The 23,582-nt window shown below is 31.0% G+C and overlaps 1 protein-coding gene across 1 annotated transcript in view; it reads right to left on the reverse strand.

Moving 5' to 3' along the window:
- LOC106682388 (multidrug resistance-associated protein 1) overlaps positions 1-23,582 on the reverse strand; it is a 44,481-nt gene continuing 20,899 nt past the window's right edge. Inside the window, exons 10-32 of the mRNA XM_014423202.3 lie at positions 22,388-22,556; positions 20,841-20,992; positions 18,690-18,827; positions 18,463-18,609; positions 16,304-16,388; positions 14,797-14,990; positions 13,544-13,720; positions 13,238-13,405; positions 12,765-12,942; positions 11,890-12,004; positions 11,679-11,769; positions 10,200-10,419; positions 9,053-9,273; positions 8,592-8,681; positions 8,425-8,515; positions 6,487-6,595; positions 6,262-6,388; positions 6,083-6,181; positions 3,400-3,549; positions 2,368-2,526; positions 1,860-2,026; positions 526-720; positions 1-390 (exon numbers count right to left, since the gene is read on the reverse strand). Coding sequence (XP_014278688.1) covers positions 279-390; positions 526-720; positions 1,860-2,026; positions 2,368-2,526; positions 3,400-3,549; positions 6,083-6,181; positions 6,262-6,388; positions 6,487-6,595; positions 8,425-8,515; positions 8,592-8,681; positions 9,053-9,273; positions 10,200-10,419; positions 11,679-11,769; positions 11,890-12,004; positions 12,765-12,942; positions 13,238-13,405; positions 13,544-13,720; positions 14,797-14,990; positions 16,304-16,388; positions 18,463-18,609; positions 18,690-18,827; positions 20,841-20,992; positions 22,388-22,556 — 3,354 coding nt within the window. The 3' untranslated portion in view covers positions 1-278. The remainder of the gene's footprint in view (positions 391-525; positions 721-1,859; positions 2,027-2,367; positions 2,527-3,399; positions 3,550-6,082; positions 6,182-6,261; positions 6,389-6,486; positions 6,596-8,424; positions 8,516-8,591; positions 8,682-9,052; positions 9,274-10,199; positions 10,420-11,678; positions 11,770-11,889; positions 12,005-12,764; positions 12,943-13,237; positions 13,406-13,543; positions 13,721-14,796; positions 14,991-16,303; positions 16,389-18,462; positions 18,610-18,689; positions 18,828-20,840; positions 20,993-22,387; positions 22,557-23,582) is intronic.

The raw sequence follows: 23,582 nt of genomic DNA on the forward strand, positions 1-23,582 counted from the left end.
GTAAGTAACCATAAAATTAATAATTATTTCACAAATTTTAAATTACTGTCAACCATATAAATTACAGGTGTAAAAAAGTACAAGGCACTTTTTATATGATTTCCTTTATATTAATTATATTATAAAATTATGTACATCTTTTCAACTTATGCTAACACATTTTTACAACAGTCTTTTTTCCTCAAAATAGCATTCAGCTAATATAAACCTTTTCTAAAAAAAAATATCAATTGTTTCAATAATCCTTTTATACCAATTTACTATAGACCTAGATTTATCTAAGCCAGACCTGCATCTTGGGCCATACTATAGAATTGTGAAGATTTGTTTTTAAGAAGAACACCAGGCGAATCAAATTCTAGAACTTTCCCTTGATCCAAGACAAGAACCCTGGAAATAAAATTGCACTAAAATTAACGCAAAGCATATATAATTTTTAATACGTGCTACTTAAATTCAATTTTTCATCTATATTGCAACTAAAAGAGCCTTGGAAAATATATCAAATCATATTTAATTTCTAACCTATCAGAGTCCATAATTGTGTTTAATCTGTGAGCAATAGTAAGGACTGTACAATCAGCAAACTCTGATCGGATTGTCCTCTGGATGAAGTCATCAGTTTCCAGATCAACAGCTGCTGTAGCTTCATCCAAGATCAAAATCTTAGTTTTACGGAGGAGAGCTCGAGCCAAGCAAATTAGCTGCCGCTGCCCAACACTAAACAGATATATACCTAAATTATATAATTTAGGTTTTTTTAATGAATAGTTTTTTTTTTTAATGAATTTTTTAAATTAATAATTACAATTTATTTGTTTTTTTTATTTTCATTCTTCTATATGTATATTTGTGGAACATAATATTTTGGAATTGGGTTATACATGGCTAAGCAACCCACTTACTGAATTTGGAATTCCGCCCGACGGCTCTATCCTGAGCAGTCCAATTTCTAGGATTTAGAAGCACTCTCACATCACTTATAGTCAATCAATTTAAACTAGTATGATAACTCGCAGTGTGGGATTTTTCAACTTTTTTATTAATTTTTTTTTTGTCCACCTTCCAAGCCATTTCTGACATACAGGGTTTGGCGGCAGATGAGTAATGCACTAGGGCAGCACATGACACTGCTGCCAATTATTCAAAATTTATTTACAATATCTTATTATACATGGCTTGGGAAGGTTACATTTATAAGGTTATATATTAGGTTGTTATGGGAACATAAAAGCGTAAAAGGGGTGAAGCCCAGCGATTTTTTGGGATCTTACAGATTCTCTTCTTGGGTCCCTTTGGTAGTGCTGCCATCCCTCTTGAGGGCATAGAGGTCCGAAGTTTGAGTCTTGGTAACACAAACTATTGTTTTTAGTTAAAATATTACCAAATAAGTTGGAATGAGATCAGAGATAAATCTTTTTAAATATTAATAATTAATTTGAATTTTATTAATTCAGCAGGTATATATTTATTATTTGATAATTTCTTTCAGTAATTTTTGTATTTGTATCAGTTAATTTTTGTAAATATTGCATTTTAAGAAATATTTTATTTTGAATTTTGCTATACATTTTTATTGAAGACGTGATGATATTTTTTAAAATTGTTTATTGAGCAAATATATCCTTATTATTTATGATATTATGCTGCTATTTGGTGTTTTCTTTGTTCAAACATTTATCCTTTAAATATAATAATATTTATTGATATTTTTTCTTTAATTGAATTTTTTATTTAATACTTACTGGCTGGTAGTTTTAATAAGTTCATTTTGAACCCCGACAGGAAATATTTTTAAAATATTTACCAAACAAAGAAAACAAGAGAAACTATTATATAATTTTTAAAAATTTACATACCTTAAATTTTCACCACCTTCAGATACTTCATGTTGCAGCCCAGCAGGTAACTCTGTTACAAAAGCTTTTAGATGGGAGAGCTCTAAAGCCCTCCAAACTTGTTCATCATCGTAACTACCAAAAGGATCGAGATTCATCCTCAAACTACCGGAAAAGAGTACAGGATCCTGGAACGTATAAAAAAATATTATAGTTCTGCACAAATAAACAAACAAATAAAAATTCTATAATAAAATATAAAAACATTTTAGGCAATATAATTAACTATTTATGAGTACTAACAAAAAATGTAACTATTTTGATTTTCATAATGTTAAAATACTGCATAAAGATAAAAATATTTTTAGAATAAAACTTTTAGAAGCCATAACAATAACTGAAAATTTAAATAATGCATTCAATTATAAAACAGACACAGGAAAATATAAGTAGAATTTTATATAGATTTTTTCTGAAACATGAAATATTAAAATAATGGTTTATCTTTTATTTTTTCTTGAACCATTACCTGAGGAATGATGGTGAGACGAGATCTCAGAGCATGGAGACCAAGGGAGGATACATCAACACCATCAATCAATATTTTCCCACCAGCAGCTTCAATTATTCTGAACAAACCCAACGTAACAGATGATTTCCCAGCACCAGTACGGCCCACGATACCAATCTAAAAAAAAAAAACAAATAAGTAAATTTTAACATTATAATTATAAAGTTTTAATTATAATATTAAAATCTCCTTATAAATCAACAATTATTTATAATTTTAAACCTATTTAGAACTGTAACTGATAGAGGGTCAAGATTCTAATGAGCTTAAAAAATATGAATTCCGATGGTTAGTATGAAAAATTAGAATAATATCCCAATATCTTAAAAGAGTACTCCATTTAACAAGGCATTTCATTTTAAAAATGAAAGTATCTAGTATAAGTATGCTAGTCACTTAGCAGACAATATCAAAACTTACCTCCGAGCGACCTCAGTAGGCAGAGAAAAGGAGGTAAAGATCAAGATACTATAAGATAGCCACCTGGACCCAGGATATCATCAGAGACTTTTACTGAAATTTCTAACCTAATAATGAATGAGTAGACCTTCAGAGGGTATTTCCTGGCAATGGGAAGATAGAATTATGAGAAGAGAGATATCCAACCATTCGATAACAATTGGGTGGATGATTAAGTAAGTTTACATTCTTTATACCATCCTCAGGCACTTCAATAATTTAATAGACTATTCAATAATCCAAAATTTATAATCAAATCTAACCAAAAAACGTTTTTCCATGGCAACCCCCAAAAACTTATTCAATAGAAGCCTTTTTTTCATTTCAATCACAATTAATTTTCTTAACAATTCCATTCAGTCAACAAATATTAAAACTAAGTACCAACACGTTCAAAAAAGGTTCAATGCCTGACCATAAGTTAAAAGTATTTTTCTCCACACATAAGTAATAAGCCTGTATCTTTTTAACATTACATACAGTAAACTGAAAAAAAAAAAATTGAAAATATTAATATAAAATATTCTCTACCTTCTCACCACCTTTGATGGAGAGGTCAATTCCTTTCAGGACCAAATCGAGCCCTTCCCGATACCGGACCGTGTAGTCTACAAATTCCACTTTACCTTCTTGGGGCCACTCAGCTGTGACAGTGCTTGTGGTGAGGTTCCACGGAGCTTCCTAGAAAATTTTTAATAGTATAAGCATTAAATTTCGAAATACATAATTACATTTCAAGTACACTACTTTTGGAAGATTGTTGATTGACCGTGTGTTATATTTAATAGAAAGATGGTCTGGGTATGGTAAAAAAAAAAACTGAAATAGTAATAAAACTATTATGAGCAATGCCCCACTTTGCAGGGCTAAAAAAGATACAAAAACTAAAATAATGTAACAAAGTAAAAGGATATATAACATGAAATAAACGTAAACTAAAGTGTGGTTAAATGTAATTTAAAATATGTGAACATTTATATAAACCTGAAAACAGTAAATTAAAGAAAATTAAATTAAAATGTACTAGGAATAGTACAAATAAACAAGAATTACAAAAAGGTATTTGACAATTAATGAAAATTAAAATAATTACTAATAAAAAAGGAGATAAAAAAAACACACAAAATATAGTGCACACTAAAAAACAAAAAAAGAGGAATAAGAAAAAATAAAGGTCCAGAAAAAGGAAAACAATGAACAAAATAGTACAACTTCCTAACTGAATGGAGGAAGGCTAAACCTGAATGAACTGAAAATCAAAACGAGATACAGGAGTGGGGTATTGGCTGTTAACAAATAATTTACATTTCAAAGCAAAAAGATATAAAATAATGTTAAAGTAAAGATAATATTAGGAAATTTAAGAAAATATTAAATATAGGCACATATCAAATGATAATATTGTAATATCCTCTTTTTGAGAAAATAGTTATTTTTTTTTTATATAAATGATTTTTATTATGTTTTTATTTTTATGTATCAATGTTAAATATCGTTTCAGTATTGTTTATTTATGTCATTGAACCAAAAAGCAAGCTGACCAATTTTCATCTGTCAAATATGAAGTAAAAATACGTTATTCAAAATAAAGAAGATGGCGACACGTGTCTTTCCAAAAGTCCATTGAATAGCAGCCTTGTTGAGCAGATTCAAATATTTTAAACTTTATTTATCTTCCCATCATGTTTGTAATTACAGTAGATTCAAGAAAAAATAGAAGTAAAAAAATAAGTGTTAAAGATTAATATTCATAAAGAAAAAACTCAATTCTGTAGTGCTACAAACATCGATGAACAGAATGAGGAAAAGGCTTGGTTGGTTTGGATCACTTGTTGTTGAGGCGCCAGGGGGTGGGGGACGCTGTCTGGGAAATGAGGACGTTTCCAGAAATACATGGTGAGAATCACCCTTTGTCACCCTCTGTGATAGACTTCTAAAGAAGAAGAAGACATCCATAATCATCCAAGAAGAATTAAGTACTCTTGGTTTGGATTGCCTGGTGAGTGGACGTCTGTGGACTGGAAGCCATTGTTATACAGTTAGACATTGCATTTGGGGAAAGAAGACAGTCATAAAAAGAAGATTATAAAATTAGTTAGTTTTGTTCTAACAAGAATTTAACACATTTGTACAATAGCTATTAATTTAGTTTAAGTGTTATTAGTAGAAAAGTGTCTTTTCTGATTGCCTAGAAAAACAAGCCCTGAGATTAAGAGTCTATAATGTTATAAAAATAAAATAAAATTCTGCTATCTGTTTAATATTAAAGCTTTTCATTTGAACTTAAGCTATACTTTAGATATGAGAATAAGTAAAAACTATCAATTTTCCTTTTATTTACTTGAAATAATTTTTGAATTTCACTATACATAATAAAGGGGAGAAATTATATAAAGAATATTTTTTATACACCATAGTTTACTTTTATTTCATGTTATCTATTCTATTATTTTGTTAATTTATTTTAGTTGTTTGCATCTTTTTTAGCCCTACAAAGTGGAATGAAATGCTGATTCACATAAAATAGTTTAATTACTTTAATTTGAGTTTTTTTTTTTTTTTTACAGCAACCGGAAGATGGTACTCCTTTTACAATTTTTTTTTTAAATTTGAACAATTAAATTTTGGTTCTATAGATTGAAATATAAACTAACTTTTCATGTGTTACTGATGAACTTTATTTTTATAGAAGCTAGAATGATATTGAGAGAGAGAGAGAGCATGATTCAGTTCTGGAAGTGTGAAATCAGCGTTGAAGAGCTGGTGTTCTTGTTCATTGTGGAATGATGTTTTTTCATCCTTGATTGTTTTAAATAATATAAAATTAGAGACAATTAATTTTTTTTTAATTTTGAGAAATTATGTTTAAGTTTCTACAAAAGCAAACTTGATCTGGTAAAATTTTTCTTTTATTAATAATATGAAAGTAATCATAATTTGACTACTAGAATCTGATTCAAAATTCCTGTTGACCTGTGTTATTATTCTAATAATTCTAAATTAACAATCTCTCATTTTTACATGTAATGAAAAATGGATAAATAGACACACACCATTTTGTGAAACTTGGTTATTACAACTGAAGGAACCTCAAAACATACATTTTCACTAAAAACTCAAATTCAAAATTTTGCATGACTAAAATACTTTTCCTTACAATATATTACATATATAGTAAGTGAAAGTAAAAATCAGTGTAATAATAAGGTAATACCTGAGATATATTAGAATATTCTTCAATTCTCTCCACAGCCACAATATTAGATTCAACTTCTGCTACCATAACAACTAGCATATGTAACATAATTGTAACCTGGCAACATATATTAAATATTAGACATCAGATAGAAGAAATAATAATAAAGGAACAACAACAAATGGTAAATCTGATACCTGCATTGTGTAAGTGACTGAAAGACCAACGATTCCAGGGCTCAAGTAATCCTTACCAATGATGGCAAAAAGTGTTGCCAAAGAAACAATCACACCACCAATTAATTGTAGTCTCAGACCAAGCCACCTAAAACAAACGTATGGGACCAAATATATAATTTTATCATGTTAATTTTTATAAGAAGAAAACATTAACAAAAATGTATTTTGTGAGTAATTACTTACCTACCAGCAACAATACCAGCATAAGAGGATGACTGGTTTATATCCACTTTCATTTCAGATTCTTTGATGAACCTCTTCTGAACATTAAAAGCCCTTATCACGGATGAGCCTGCATTTAAGGAAATTCTTTTATTTAAAATTCAAACTTAATGTTAAATTGAATGAGTATTGAATAATCAAATTAGGGACATAATGAAAATGATTATAAATGTTAGTATAATTTTTAAAACCTTCACAGCATCGCTGCAGTCATGTGGTAGTCGCCTAACTCTCTCAGCTACATGGCCCTTCCTCCATGCCTACTTGTGGTAATAAATCCAGTCTCTGCAAGCTGTTCCCTGTTTGTTATACTCCATATATTAAGGCTTTGATCTCAGATCGTACGTATACTTGTACAGAGGACTTTCCATTAAATTTTCTTGGTTCTACTTTCCAGAGTACTTGTTAGAACCTAGGTTCTAATCAGAGCTGGCTATATCATGGCATTGTACACCCTTAGCTTCAGATTTTTAGAGATTTCAGTATTCTTGACAGAGAGAAGGCTCTATTCACGCTTGGTATACATTGGTCTATCTCAGTCCTTGAGATTAGCAATTTCAAACTAACACTTTAGTTTTATATTAATAGTATAGAGAGCGTTATATAGCTTTATTTGATCATGCTGCTCAAATACATTGGTTGGCTATAACATACAGTGTACCTATCAATCCATAATTGGACATATATGCACTACAATACATTAACATTTTTCAAACAATAATTATCAATAAACTAAATATAATATACTTCAAATACATTTTTTTCCCCTTTGTACATATAATTGTTTTCTTCCTTCTAGCAGAAAGCCAAACAACAATTTACCAATTCCTCTAATTCATTATTCCCCTTGTTTCACCCCTTCATACCTCTCCTCTCCAGTAATCCGCAACAAACGTTTGATAAATTCAACAAATTAACAGAAATCACCAATAGATAACAATGCATAAACAAACCAGAAACAAAACAGTCACAGCAGGAGAACAGTTTACAAAAAAAAAAACAATTAATCAATTAAAAAAACTAATAAATTAATTTAAAGAACATATTAATGAATAAATAAGTTAGAACACACAAATAAATAGGTTAAAAAACAAACAAACTAAAAAACAATAAACAAATGAATATTATCAGAGTTAATTCTCATGCAGGTGATGATGTATGGTACTCAGGGAATCCAAAATAATATTTTCCACCAAGATCGCTATATTTCCAAAGCTAACACCATTGGTCTTCCAAATAACTCCTTGTTCTATTTAGTATTGTTCTGCGAGATCCAAACCAGAGGCCTCTCATGGTGAAATCTCTCTCCGAAGGTCTCTCAGAATTTTTCCGTAAGGAGAAGGATACATTTTTCATGAATTTCCTTCTTTTCCCTTTCCACTCCACCCTCCTGATCAAGGTCATTGTTTTGATATCTCACAGTCGGATCCAAGACAAGAGCCATCCATACCTCTGGATTTAGGGAATGCAACAATATCCGTGTATCTCACAGATTTGTCAGTGTCAATGCAATAAACCTCATCAAAGCAGGTGAAGTATTTTTTTCCGAGGAACTTTTTAAATTCATTTTGACCCAGTGGTGTCAGCGTGTTATGAGAAGGGAGTTGTTGGGGCATTTCCCCTGCACGTGGGCTGGTGTTATAGACTCTCTGCCACATTTGCAACAGAGGGACCCATAAAATCTTCGAGCATAAAAATAAAGCAAACATCTTGCCACTACTGCAGTACCTTCTGAGCTCTTCCTTCAGAATTATCCTTGACAATCCTTAATAAAGCATACACCAAGAGAGCATAAGTAGAATTTGTTAGAAATTACTTTTTTAACCACAGAACATAAACTGCCGAAATCGTAAAACAATACATTCATAAAACATCATAGTGCAGAAAATAAAGAATTACCTGACACAGTCTCGCCAAAATGTGAATAAATTGGAGATCTTGTAACAGATTCGATCCTTCTCAGTTGTTGTGAAGTAGCAACATAACATTTCTGCAAATAATAATAAATTAGTTTAAAAATCTATTATTTTTAAAAATATTTGAATAAAATATATTTTTTCTCTTACTTGGACCCAATAGTAAAGGGCTGAAATAGGGATTACTGCTATTAAAAATGTAGGTGTGGTGTAGCCAATAACAAATAATGTTCCAATTACCTGTAATAAAAAATATTTTGTCAAGAAAAAGAACTAAACTTATTGAAATAAATAAATTAAAATAGTTTTCATTTTAGACTATATGTGGCGTTGACTTTCAAAATGGAATAAATCTAAATTTTAAAACTAGCCAAATTTCATGGGACACAAAAAATGTCTTATTTAATATGATTTCAATAGGAAAATAATACTTACCATGATTAAATGTCATGAATCACAAGGAAATAATTGTTAGATTTACCTGGTAACTATTATTTTCCTAATGAAATCATATTAGCTAAGACATTTTTTGTGTAAAAGTGTCTGAAAATTAAAAAGTGAAATAGCAATATTTTTGTTTTAACTAATAAAATAATAAGGTTGATCATTACCGGTGCTACAAACGAAAAACAATTCTTGAATGTAAAAGGCATGTTATTATCCAGAATATCAATCTCCTTGGAAAAACGATTCAGAATCCTCCCTTGTGGGGTGGTATCGAAGAATGACATCGGCGAATGCATAATATTCGTCAATAACATCGAATGCAGCAATGAACCAGCATTTACTGCACCAATGAACCAGGTCAGTGAAGAAATGAAGTTTGTAACAGCTGAAAATATTAAGTAAATTCATTTAAAAAAAGTCTGTCATCAATTGTGTTAATATCAATAAATAAAAACTTATTATAAAAGTTATTTTAACAATAACATTTTTTAAATTTTGTAAAACTGGCAAGTTGACCTGTTGGTATTTTTTCCCTAGATTATTTTTTTCTTTCAAGTTTTATAGATAATTTATTGATCTTTCGAATCAATATTTCTACTGGAGGGGCTCTGCAAGAGGATCAGTGAGACCCTGAATCTGTAGAAGAAGACAATGCAGAAGGAATCAATAGAAGATTGGAAGGTGAAAAGTAAGCCACTACTTTGAGAAAGATCTTCCTCATCGTCCATGCAAGATTGAGGTCTAAGTGGGTCCTCCCAGACTAGTGGGTCTCACAGATTCAACAGGACATCGAGGGTTTTGGGGAAAGGTGCAGAGTTTCAGAAAGAACATCAATCCCCCAGTGCCACAGCTGCGGAGTCTATGAAACATCTGAACCTGTAGTGGTGGATTGCACCAATCAAGAAAAATTGGGACTTCGCCCTCTATGAGTCGGAAGAGAACTATCTCTTCTTCAGGGAATTTATTTATGGGTGGAAGGTGGTGGTGAGCCTGATGCACTTCATAGTGAGAAGAGCTCCATCATCTGGTATGTTGTATGTATGTAAGAGGGAAACTTACTACTATGTCTTTCTAGTGTAAGTTGGACATGTAACATGTAAACAGCCTCTAAAAGACAAGTACTCTTAAATGGGGGGAACCTGGCAATTGTGCATGATTCTGACCAAATCACCTTCCCTCACAAGTGCTGGTCTAGTTAAAGTACTTCCTTACAAAATACTGAACTCCTTATCCTTCATGGGTTGTAGTGGTATAGGTTTAATTAAAGTCATAAATCATGAAATAATTAATTAATTAAATTTATATATTTACTTTGTCCAAGGCCAAGCACTCCATATAACTCTAGATACATGTTCCTTTTTTCTATATTTTGAGTACCATTTATAACCATGTCCGGGTCATCTGACCATTTAGATAATAATATGTTCGATCCGATTCCAAGTGCCTGATTGACTGCTGTAAGGCCTACAGTGGTCACCCACAGAAATGTTCCAATAGCTCTCAAATAATTGGCATAAACCCTCCATGGAATCTGCCAAAAATAAAACGAAAAATTAAATTAATATTTATTTTAATAGATAGCAATAATTTTCAACCTTATGTATATCCAGAGATATAAAGGCAACTGTGTTTAAAAGCCTAATAATTACAAATTATTAAATTAATTGGTAATAGTGAGATAACAACATTAAAAAGGTATAGCACTTTGTTTATAATATATATTTTAAGATTTCATCCAGCATTTTTCTCATGCTTGGAAAATAAAAAGCATTTAAAGAAAATGCTCCTAAGAAATGTACAAATCCTATATATTTTTCTTTTGGTAAATTTTCTATTTGTGTTTTGTAGACATATAAAAGAGATAATTTAGTTTCTGAGGAAGAATATTAACCTGGCTTATGCTTAAAAAAGTTTGAATACCAAAAACCAGAGGTATTTTTATGCCCATGATGACACTGATCGACTGATTAACTTTTGTTTTTTGTCGTAACGTTAGCCTTTTTTTTTAAATTTTATTTAGCAACATTTTTTTAAAATGTGTTTATTTAAAAATTATATAAAAAATGGATCCATCCAACAACTAAAAAACATATAGATAATAGAGAAAATCCATCTGTCGAAGTCTGTATGCAATTTTAATTAAAACCATATAATTAACAAAACTTAAAAAAAAAAGTTATGTACTTCAAAACCAATACTTTTGACCAGTCAATCATTTAAAATAACAATACAGTATTTATGTTAAGCAACATGGCATTAATCACTCACATACTAACTAACTGGACTCTTTCCAATGTAGCATGTCTTACTTGATTGCTAAGAGCTCTCCAATTATTGCCTTTTAACAAAGTGAATAATTGTTCTGAAGAGCAGGTTCACTACCAAAAATATTTTATTTTAATTTCACTATACTTGGGACAGATTCACAAGAAGTGAAATGTATCTTCCTTTTCATCGTAGTTACAGACTAGGCAGTCATCCCTACTATCATGTTTTTTTTTATTTGTTATAAGTAACGCTTTGTTATAAGTACACTGATAATTCTTGGACTTATGTAAAATACTTATTTGTTCATTCATGTTCAGCATAAAATTGTACAATCCGAAATCATTTTTGGTCTTGTTATTTGAAGATTCCGTAATTATTTTCATCTGTACAATTATGTTTATACTTATTAATTATTAGGTTTATTAAAGTTATTTTGATCAGTATTGATTTTTTTAAATTTTTATTCTTAGAATCAATTGTTACAAAACAATTTTTTTCTAATACTATAAAAAAAATTTTTACCCTTCTAACTTCAGCCTTTTCTTCCTCTATCAATTTGTTGGAAATTGGTTTTTCAGTAGCAATTTTCTCAGAAAGCTGAGAAAGTCTTCTCCTAAAATTGAAAATCAATAAAAAAGCTTTTAGAAAAATTAATAATTGATATTCTCCAAGAATAATAGTTTAAAATATATAAAATATGAAATAAAGGCATATTTAATAGATCAGTAATTACTTTCTCAATGAAGATAAGGAAGTACTTGAACTGTAGATGGATTTCTGAGTGCTGATTTGTCGATGAAATTCTGGGTTTGTGTTTATGATTTCTTCCACGATAGTTTCATCCAACACTGTAAACAGAATAGAAATAAAAAAAATAGTTAAAAGAGTCAGGTCAATAATAAATTCAGAACTGTAATTATACCAAAAAGATTTGTCTTGATGGTTGGTTTTTTGTACAAAACTTGAGTAAAAATTCTAGTTTGTATGTGCCAAACCAAGAGATCTAAGAGCCAGATGACACCTCCCCTTTCCTCCAACTCTCTACTACTAGTCTAGCCTTTTCAGTGAAGTACTGGCAAAGCAACGAGAAGGATCTACGCATACTTACCCAAGTCAATATTACCTATTGTACTAGGAGGGAGAAACCACTTCCAAGGTAAACTTTCACCCATTAAGGATGAGGCAAATAGAAAACAATTTCCTATTCAACTAACTTGATGACCACTGGGATCTCCAGGACATGCCACTTCAAGCTTACTACATCTAATTAGTAACACTGAATAAGTTACATTTTGTGTTCATTATAAATTTAATGATTTTTATAGTATAATATTTTTTTTCATATAAAATTAATTTTTATTTCCTTTTGAGCTCAAATATTCATTTCATAGTTCATATAGGTATTAATTTATTTTTAATAAATAAAAAAAGAAGTTATTTTTTGTTCAACTTAAAGGCAGCTATATTTAATATTTTCATTCCCAGGTCTAACAAACTTGACTTTATCAGTTAATATAAAATTTATTGATTTAAATCATCGATTGCCAGCAACATAACTACAGTCCATAAAATATATTTAATTAATAACTTTTAATGACTATAAGATACCTTCTAGTTCCTCCTTTTCAATCTCTTGTAAATGTGATATAAGGAATTCACTGAATGCTCCTTTTGTTGCAAGTAGCTCACGGTAGGTTCCTATTTCTGATACCGAACCATCTTTAAGTACAACAATCATGTCTGTATCTGGTAGGAAGGTAATACTGTGCGTAACAAGAAGTCTAGTCTACAAAATAAAGAAATGAGATAGGTTCCTCAAACTAAAAAATGTACATATTTTTAGTTATTATACTATGCTAATTTTTACTCTGAAAGATTTCTATGAAAATTAAGGATGAAGAAAGCCTAGCGGGTTTAGGAAAGTGCTGATTTTCTATTCTGAATAAATCTGCTTCAAATTTGAAGAAGTAGACTAAATTTTCTTTTTATTGAAAACTAGGCTTTTTCATTATGGAAACTATGGTTTAACAAGACACTAATTGATAGACCTAATTAAATAGATGATACATATTAGATATTACCTTATTTCTAAGTACTCCACTTGGACCAATGACATTCTCAAATATATGCTTGCCAACATGGCTGTCAACTGCGCTTAGAGGATCGTCTAAGAAGTAGACATCGCAGTCAGCGTAAACAGCTCTGGCCAGGCTGATTCTTTGCTTCTGTCCACCGCTCACGTTTATACCCTAATTGCATTAATTAACAATTTTAAATTTCATATTCAATAATTTGAATGTAAAAATTGGTAAAATTTTATAATAATAATACAATTAAAATTATCATTATTTTATTATGTATAAAATAATATTTTTTTGAACACTTACTTTTTCACCTATTTCAGTTTGGTCCCCTCCAGGAAGCATCTCTAAGTCTTTCTTCAATGCGCATGCGTTAATAACTTTATGATACTTTTTATTATCAAGAGTCTTTCCAAATAATATATTGTCCTGAAGGGTACAGTTCTGTATCCAGGCTAATTGAGGAACATATGCTACACTTCCCTATAAAAATAATTTATTTAGGTCATTAATATATTATATTTTAATTCCTTTTATTTTATATTTATTTTCACACTATTTTTGTAATTTTTACTCTTTAAACTTTAATTAGTTTTATTTCCATTTGATTTAACATATTTTTTATCCCCACTCACTATCGGCGAAGTCAAAATTCAATCACTTTCGTCAGAAAACCTGCTGGAGCATGTTAAGTCTTTCTCTCGTTTGTAATATATCTTTCTTTCTTTATTCCCCATTCCCCATATCTAATTATTTCATATATCTTATTATGTTAAGTCCATTACTCATCATTTAAATTTTCTTCTGCACCTTTCACTATATTTATTTCTTCAAAACTTTCTGGTTTTTAATTTTTCATGATTTATTTTGTACAATTCTTATTTTTATAATGTTATATTTTATATTGTTACCAAATTACTACTATCTGCTTCTTTCTATTCTTATTAATCAACTACTTTCTACTTAATTCATTGTTATGTATATTTCCAAATTTGTTGGTTTATTATTTTCCTTTATTTCTATATTTCTCTGACTGATGGTTGTTATCTCTTTTTTGGTTTATTTTTAGCCCTGATGAAGACCTGAAATTCAGATCAAAACGTCTGCACTAATAAATAAAATTTTGTTTATTTGTGTTTATTTGCTTACCCCCCCCCCCCCGCCCCCCCCACCATCTTCTGGATATACTTCCATATTTTATGGATGTTTACCCATTGGCTCAATGTTAATTAATATTTTAGGGATCCGTTCGTTGTTAAGTCTTACAATCTTACACACCCATCTTATTCATCGCAATTTTATAATCTGAATCATATTTACCAAGTGCAGTTTCCTCAATTCATGGTCATTTATAGCCAAGAGAGGTTTAAACTACTTTCAAACCCGGCCTGGGGGTTCTACTTTTATTTCATGGCAGTAGCACTAAATAAAAACTTGGTTAAACAACCACCATGGTTAGAATAGGTTGATTACATGTAGTTTTTTTTAAATCTCTTAGATAATTATAAAACAAATTTGGGTAAAAGTTGTTAAGTAAAATTCAAAGTATTAAAACTTACCCTTGTGTTAACTCTTCCTGACACTTTGTACATTTCTCCGAGAAAAGCTGATATCAAAGAGGACTTGCCAGAACCGACGGCACCAACTACAGCAACGAGGGAGCCTGGTTTAATTTTCAGATCAAGATTTCGAAGTGTTGGTGTCTCTTCACTTCCCCAGGAGAATGTACACTTTTCCATTACTAATGTTTCCTCTTAAAAATTTATGTACATAAATAAATAAAAGTAGTAATGATAATTAAAAATAATTCTAAAATATAATGGTTTTAAACTAAAAATTGTATCAAATGCATTATTTAAACCACTTCAACCATGTTTTTTTTGCTAATTTATAGTATGTAATAATTAGAGACTGGATTTTCGTGCAGTTGTATCTTTTGTTCCATAGCTTCAAATTTCAACAAACCTTAACAGAAATTTACAATATTTTGAAATGCTTTCTTCAGAAAGGATATAATACATATTGGTTGAAATGATTTAAGGTCTTCCTAAGATCCTTTCTGCAGTTTGGGTATAAAGCATACCTTGGATTACCTCCATCTATTTGGAATGTATCCAAATGCTATGCTGCTTCTAAAGAGTTTGAGTAAGTAAACTCTGATTACTGGTAGGCCATTCTGCAGCAAGGCAGGAAAGATGCCATCAGTGCAAAGTGATTTCTATAGATACAGTGTGGTAAAAGCCCATTCAATTTTGTGGACTCCAGAAACCACAGGGCTGAATTCATGGCCACAGCGGGCTCGATTCGAACCCAGGTTTTTTAATCGTATATAAATACTCAATTAAAAATCTAAGAGGAAGGACATGTATGTGAAAGTTTAGGAGAAATTACAAAGGGAATTTGGATAGGAAGAATATTTTTAAATACTTCTTTCTACATATTTTGTCTAAAATGTAAAATTCAAGTAGTTTTTAAAATTTAAAAAATTGAATATAAGACATTATAATGGGAATATAAAATCATTAAATGCAATTAGCTTCCTTATGGCTCTTCAATTATGGACAAAGTTTTAGATTTTTAATCAGAGCAGTTTAGTTTTTATGTATGTTAGCATAAATGTTTAGAGTATTTAGCAAATTTTGTTTTATTCAGACTAGCTTAGATAAGCTTCTTATGTATTAATATTAAAAATTAAGCAATAAAGTTTATTATTGCAGGAATTAGGTGTTTTATAAATATTTTGAGTTTTAACTGTACGGTTTGAGTTTTTTATTACAGAGAAATTCAGTCACTAGTAATAAGTAATTTATAATACATTATTAATCAGTTTCACTGGTCAATAATACTATCGTTGAAGGTCACTGTAGCTGAGTGGTAAGATTGTTCAACTAGCTAACCAAATATTATGGGATTAAATTGCTGCTTACTTCGTAAAGCAAGTGGTACTCACAGCAGTTTAGCCATTATTCTCCGAATTACCAATATAAGCAAATTACCAATTTACTACTGATTTTGCTGAAGACAATAAATAATTAATATAATTCAAAATCATTGTTAGTAACATACCTTCTTTAGTATCATGGGTAACTATATTTAAGTCCAAATCTTCACTATTTAAAAAGTTGTTTATCCTTTTTATTGATACCATAGCCTGAAAAAAATTATAAATAAAAATAATTATTCAAGTACATGGTTCAATACAGTGTAGTACATTACACAATATATGATAGTTTAAGTGAGCCAAGAAGGCTATGGAAGTGAAAGTGGGAAGATAAAAGGACAAAGGACTGAAGAGCAGAAAGACACTTTCAGTTTGGTGACCAAAGGTGAAGGTTCCTCAGAACAGGTGCAAGTAGCCGAGATATGGTACTGAAAGTTAAGTCCCAACATTGGAGAGTCATATAGGGGAGACTTATATAGTTTTATACTTGTGAATGGGGAAATAGTGTTACCAGGGACAAGTGAAGTTTTAATCCCTAATATAAAGGCAGTGCTAAAGGGAATCTATTATGAATAATTGTAAAGGTTGCTAAAGCAAAGTTTATTCAATTTAAAGTATAATAATAATTTAAGTTGAATAATAATATAACAATAAATTTAATTTAAATAATAAGAACTATCTAATTTAGGAAAAATTAAATGATAAAATACTTAAATAATGATTGGAAGAAAATAGTTCACCATATGAATTATATTGGAGCATGATAGTCCGGATGGTGGTCAATAAAGGTATCAAAATACCAAAAGAAAACTATTTATTATTTTTATTAAATAGTTTTCTTTTACTATTTTGATACCGTTATTGACCGCCACGCCCGACTATCTTCCTCCAATCTTAAATAATAATATATACCGATAGAAAATATAGATAGGAAAATAAAATGAATACAATATAGATTCTGATAGTGATTATTAATATCATATTTTTATATCTCTTTCTTGTATTATTTTTCATCATATTTTTATATCTCTTTCTTGTATTATTTTTCATCATATTTTTATATCTCTTTCTTGAATTATTTTTCATCATATTTTTATATCTCTTTCTTGTATATTTGAGGTATTTACAATAAAACCGTTAACGGTCGTCTACCCTCCACTCTGTATATTTCTGATTTTTTGTCAAAGTTTTGAAAGCTCTCAAAGTTCTTCAATGATGGTTTTTTTTTTCTTATCTTCATAATTGGGGCAACAGCCCATTACCAAGCCTGGGCCTCCTCTAGTACCTTCCGCCAGGTCGTTCTGGCTTCAACTGTGTGAGGTTTCTTAATAACTGAAATTTATGAGGAACAGGTTATTGGCCGGGATCCCGAGTCAGGGATGGAGGGGCTGCCTCCTTAGAGCACCCTGACTTGCTGCCATTCTGGGGTGGGTACCTAGGGAAGGTGACCCTAGTGTGTGTACTGAAAGTGACCTTATATTAGTGTAAGTGTGTGGTCTACTGTTCTGTATGTGTCGGTTCTGTGTACTGAACTCAGTAACCTGGAAGAACGTAAATCCCCACAAGCCTTGTACTGGAGTAGCTCATGCAGGTTATTTTCTGTCAAAGTTTTGAAAGCTCTCAAAGCTCTCACTTAGTTTTTTTTCTTATAACACCTTATTTTCTTTTCTGAAAGTTGCATTTCCTGGAACCTACCCTTTTCCTGCAAATTTTTATAGGATTTAATGGGTCTCCAAAAGCCTCTGTCAGTTTTCCCTGTCCTGTAATGCAGCAGTCCAATAGTAATTTGTAAATTAATAATAAAATCTACGGAACAAGCCACATTTGAAATATAGAGATAACCAAGAATTTATTTTTTCACATAGTAAGCAAAAATAGTTGATGATATTTGATAAAATTGATACCTGTTCATTTTTACACAGATTCCCAATTTCATTCCAAATTCGGGTCAAATCAGATTGCCTGTTATAAAAATATAAGTGTACTAAGAAAAATATTTTAGCGCATATGCAAAAAATGTAGTGAATGGAATTTAATGAAATTGAGATGATCTCATATTGATTTAATTAAAATCCTAATATAATCTTCCCTCCTACTACAGAATACCAATATGATTTAGATTTTTAAAGTAGAAAAGAACTTCAGTATTTGTAGGAAAATTTCAGGAAACACAAGTTGTAAAAAAAATAATTCCAGATTCTTAATCAGTGTTTTTAAACTATTTAAAAATAGGATAATTTAAAAAAAAAATGTTGGTTGCTTATTAAAGAACAAATTTAATTACTTGAATCACACTGGAGAGCACTGTCGGAACCACCATCAGAGGGCCTTGCATGATATTGAAAAGAGAAATGGAAACAAAAATTTTTGCCGAGTCAAGAATGTTTCTTTCATCAAGAAGAACGTATACAGTAAATGTCAAAATTGAAACCTAAAAATAAAACAGATTATTAATTATCTTAGGACAAGAATAAATTTATTAGATTTATTTAAATAATGAAATTTACTCGCCATAAAAGGAGCACATGCCCACACAAATGCAGAGGCTGCTCTGAGATATGCAGATTTTTTCAGTATCTTTGTTTCTTTGTTCCTGATTTCCAAAATTCGATCCATGAAGCTTGGCTCCCAAGCATACAATTTCAATACCTATTAGTAAAAAATAATAATTATTATGAATATCGATAAGGAATTTGGAATTACACTTTGGAAATTCAATACAGTATAATCTTGGTAATCTGAACTTAGGTACTCCTAACACTCCAGTAATCCGTTCTGAGATAAAAAAAAAGTTACTTTTCTAGAGAAGAGTTAGAAGGCAATAATATTTTGTTTCTGAGCAGATTTACAATGGTGTTGAAAGTGGTCTTTTTTGGAGACTTCTGCGATAGATGTTTGTTTATAAAAACAAAACTCAAGCCCCTGGTCAAGAAATACCTAAAGAGTAAATAAATTTCATGCCTTGTGCCAATGCAACAGGAAATCATAAGCTTCAGATGCTTGTGATTGGAAAAGCAAAAAAGCCTTGCGCTTTCAAAAATTTTAAACTGCCTCTTCTTTATAAAAGTTTTAAAAAAATCTGCAGGACTAGAGTTAAGACTGAAGAGACTTATGAATTGTTTTGTAAGATTTATCTTTGGGTTCTCTAGGCAATCTCAAGTCTCTCGCTGGTATTCCGAGTTGAAGTGGCTCTATCAAACCTCCCGAAGGCAATACCTCCTTGGTGTTTTTCTATTCCAAGTTCTTAACATCAAAAAACCTACCTATATCATAGGTCTCTTCACTCTTTGTTCATCCATCCACTCATTAAACACCAGATCCCATCCAAATGATTTATATATACCCTCCTATAGAACCTCCTTCTTTAGCAAATCCTTCATCATACGTGCAACCTCCCTCTGGAATTCTCTTCCCATCTCCATTCGCCAGTCCTCATCCATTCTCTCCTTTAAACAACACCTATTCCTTCATTTATTGAATAACCAAACCTCCACATCTTTGTAATCAAATAAATAGGCAGGTATTGATTAACATTATAAATAGTAGTAAAGCCAATATACCAATGTAATTTCATTCTACTATCTGAAAATTTGTAAACGGGCCAGATAAAAATCTCACTATATGAACCATGTAATTATTCTTAGGGGACATATTTCCCAGAATAAAGTTATTTTTTCATTTCATTTCAAAAAAGCTTGGATGAACGCTATACTTTTTAAGGAATGGTTTCATAATAAATTTGTTCCATTGGTGAGAAAGCATTTGGAATCCAAGAATCTGTAACAAAAAGCCATTCTATTTTTAGATAACTGCCCAGTCCATCCAGATGAGTGTAATTTGGTCATTGATGATAGGAAAATAACAATGATGTTTTTTTCCACCAAACTGTTCTCCTCTACTAAAACCAAAGAGTGATTCAAAAAATCAAGCTCTATTACTGTACAGCTCTACTCTCGTACGTAGTTGTACAACCATAAAGAATCCTTACGACATTGAAAAATTTAAATCTCAAAGATGTTTTGTTATTCTTAGCTGCAGCTCTGGAGGTTGTTTAGTCAAAGATCATATGCAATTCATGGAATCCATTGTTGGAGAAAGAAAACAAGAGACGTATCAACAGACAACAATGACTAAGCAAGCCAACAGATGATTTCAACCTTGATTGTTGAAACCTGGATGCTTTAGTGAATGATAGTGGTGTTGATGGTTGATGGTTGAGGGTTGTGAGGATTGTTACAGAAGCCTCTACTAATGAAAAAGAGTAGTTGAGGAACTAACGACTATGAAGCATGAAGAAGCAATCACATTTGAACCACTGCCTGAAGTAGGCACCAGAAAACAACATACCGTAGAAGCAAGTCCTCTTAAAATTTCTGAGAGAAGAAGCAGTGAAGAAGTTTCTGCAGAAGTCTCAGCAAAAAAAAAAAAATAAATAACTGACTTCTTTTAAAAAGATTAATTTTTTAAAACTTCAAACTGTCAAATTTCCAATATAATATGTTTAAAACTTAAATAAAAAAAAAATAATCATGTATATTCATATTGTTGAGTTTTTTTACAACATTTTTCCTAATTGTTTGCCCTCCATTTCATATATAAGAAAACAAAATTTACAGCTTTTTCATCATATAATTAAATGAATTTCTAATAAATACTGCTAACCTTTATTCCGGAAAGTACTTCATTTATCATCTTAACTCTTTCATCTTTGTTCTTCATTTGTTTTTGTTGAAGAACTTTTGTCTTATTAGCAATAAAAGAACTTACAGGAATCATAATGACCATAATACCTGAGCCAGCAAGGACAGACGGACCTGAAACACATTACATTAATTATTGTAACATTTATGACTAGCTGATGCTTTACTTTTAGTGATATCTTTAACAGGGATAGAAAGATCAAGGTGCCCATAGGATGCCAACTTATTCAAGCCATAGCATGAATATATATAAATTTCTACAACCAAGGATTCCCTTTTAAATGTGTTCTGATATTAACTGACCCTTAATTTTGAGATTTCTCATATTTTATTTTGCATATAAAAATCTTATATTCAGAATTATAAATAATAGTAATAATAATAACAATAATAATTATAAGGTTCTATGTTTTGGAATTGTAGCAACTTCTCTACTATCTGTTAGTCACCACTCTAGTTGCCGTTAGAACTGTTATAGACCTACCTGGGTTGACCAAACTGCCGAGACGTGAACCACTAAAGTCTTCAGTCAAACTATCATCTCAAATAGATTTGTAATAGTTGTGTAAATACTTTAACTCACTTCTGAATAACCCTGTAATATATTGTAATATTTCTAAATGAATTATTTGAATTAATAAAGATTACAATAGATTCTTCAGACCGATTAAAAGCTAATGTATTATATCTAACTTCTCTCGGTGTTTTTGAGCCCAGAAGGATCGTAGCAACTGACCTTAATCTGTCTCACAAATTTACCACTTTAGGGAAGCAATGAGTAATTATGCATTTATTTTTGGAAATGTTCAGGAACTCTCCAGGGTCTACACAGCCTCAAAAAGTGGGTACACTTAATTGGGTAAAAGTCTGGCAGTCGAGTGCGATTCTGTCTAAATCACCTCCTGGCACAACCGTTGGTCTCAGAACTTCCTTACAAAGTTCAGCACCAATAACCCTTGTGTGTGGTTTGTAGTGGCACAGATTTTCTAAATTTTAATTTGATAATATTATTATTTCTCTCTGCCTCCTCTGAATCTTTCTTCTTTTCTTTACCTATCAGAGTGTAACTGGGGACAAACACTCCTTGGCCATCTCTGTCCTGTCATCAGGATCTACAGTGAATACCTGCCCTCTCGACTATAAGCAAATATTTCTGCAAGGACCTAAAGCAAATACCCTAAGGACTTGCCATCCCCTACACAACCGTAAGCAAATACCTTATGGAGTGGAGTTTTCATCCGAAAAACATGTTTTGTTGAGGCCTTCTGATATAGAGTGCCTTTCCTCGTAAATTTTTGCTAGGACTAATTATACATAGTACCTCAACAGAATTACACATATCAGCATTTCAGCTTTTAATTAGCAATCTTAATAATATTTCTATTTACAGAATACTCAATATTTTTTTTTGGAAAAGAATGATAGAAATAAAAAATATGATATTTTACCAAAATTTAAATTATGTTCTTGAATGTACTAACATATTATGTATGCAACTAATGTACAAACCTAATTCTTGCCAGAGGAAAAACGAAGCTAATACTATTTGCAAAGGGGCGAGGAGCAAATAATTTAAGAAGGTTATTGCACCAAATATTGTATTAGAATCAACAGCCATCAAATTGACAATTTCTCCCAAGGTAGTTTCCCTTCTTGCTGCATTTGATAATTTAAGAGACTGAAAATGACAAAAAAACCATATAAATAAATAAATCTGTTTATAAAACTTGTACATACAATATATCTGGTAAATTTATGAGAAAAAAAATTACTCTATATTGAAAATTGAATCCAAATTTTACAATATTTTGATCTTTAGATATCTCGATCAAAGGATTTTGTGTACCTTGCAAAATCAGTTATATAAATGAAATGAAAAGCTTCAAATTTTATTATTAATACTCTAATAAACATAAATATAATAAAGGATAAAAATTTGGGCAAGGGGCCCAGAGTGCTTGGTTTAGAATATTATGGGTTTGATTCCCACCGGGGTAGTCAATATTTTTTTTGTGGCAGCCCCAAGAAATGAATCTTGACATTCCCATTCCTGGGACTGCACAGGTCCTCAATGAAGAAAAAATAAGAAATGGGCACTTTTTAAGAAAAACTGATAATGTTTCATTTTTGTCCTATTTTCAGTCAGATTTTCTATAGGTAACCAACATATTCAAACCATGATGGAAGAGGAACATCTTCTATTCCCTTTGTCCTATCGTCCTACAGAGCATACCTGTATGACTGCAACCGTAAGCGAATACCTTACGGAATGAAATTTCTGTTCCTGCAAGGACCTGCAGTAAATACCTAGAACTTGCCTTTCATCCTGTCAATTCACTCCCTGTCCAGCAGATGTGTCCTAATTGAACATGCATTGTCGAGACCTTCTGATGTAGATTATCTCACCTCTTAAGTTGGTACGAGAACCCATAATACACACATAGACCGTGTAAAGCCAAAGTTTTGTGTATTCAAACTGTGCTACCTTAGGTTTTGTTGTGGTTTGCATTTTAGTTTACTATTATTTTCTTTGCAATACTTAAACGACCTAACTAAATATGAAGGACGTGATGGCAGTGCTGGTTTTGGCGTAGGTCCCAGAGTGCACGGATTCAGAACGTTGTGGGTTCAATTCCCATCTTGGTTAGTACGCGGCAGCAAAAGGGACTCACGTAGCCGCCAGGGGTTGGTAAAAAGGACCACT

The sequence above is a fragment of the Halyomorpha halys genome, unplaced genomic scaffold (genome assembly GCF_000696795.3).
Source record: "Halyomorpha halys isolate HHAL.00 unplaced genomic scaffold, Hhal_1.1 Scaffold410.1, whole genome shotgun sequence".
Lineage (NCBI taxonomy): Eukaryota > Metazoa > Arthropoda > Insecta > Hemiptera > Pentatomidae > Halyomorpha > Halyomorpha halys.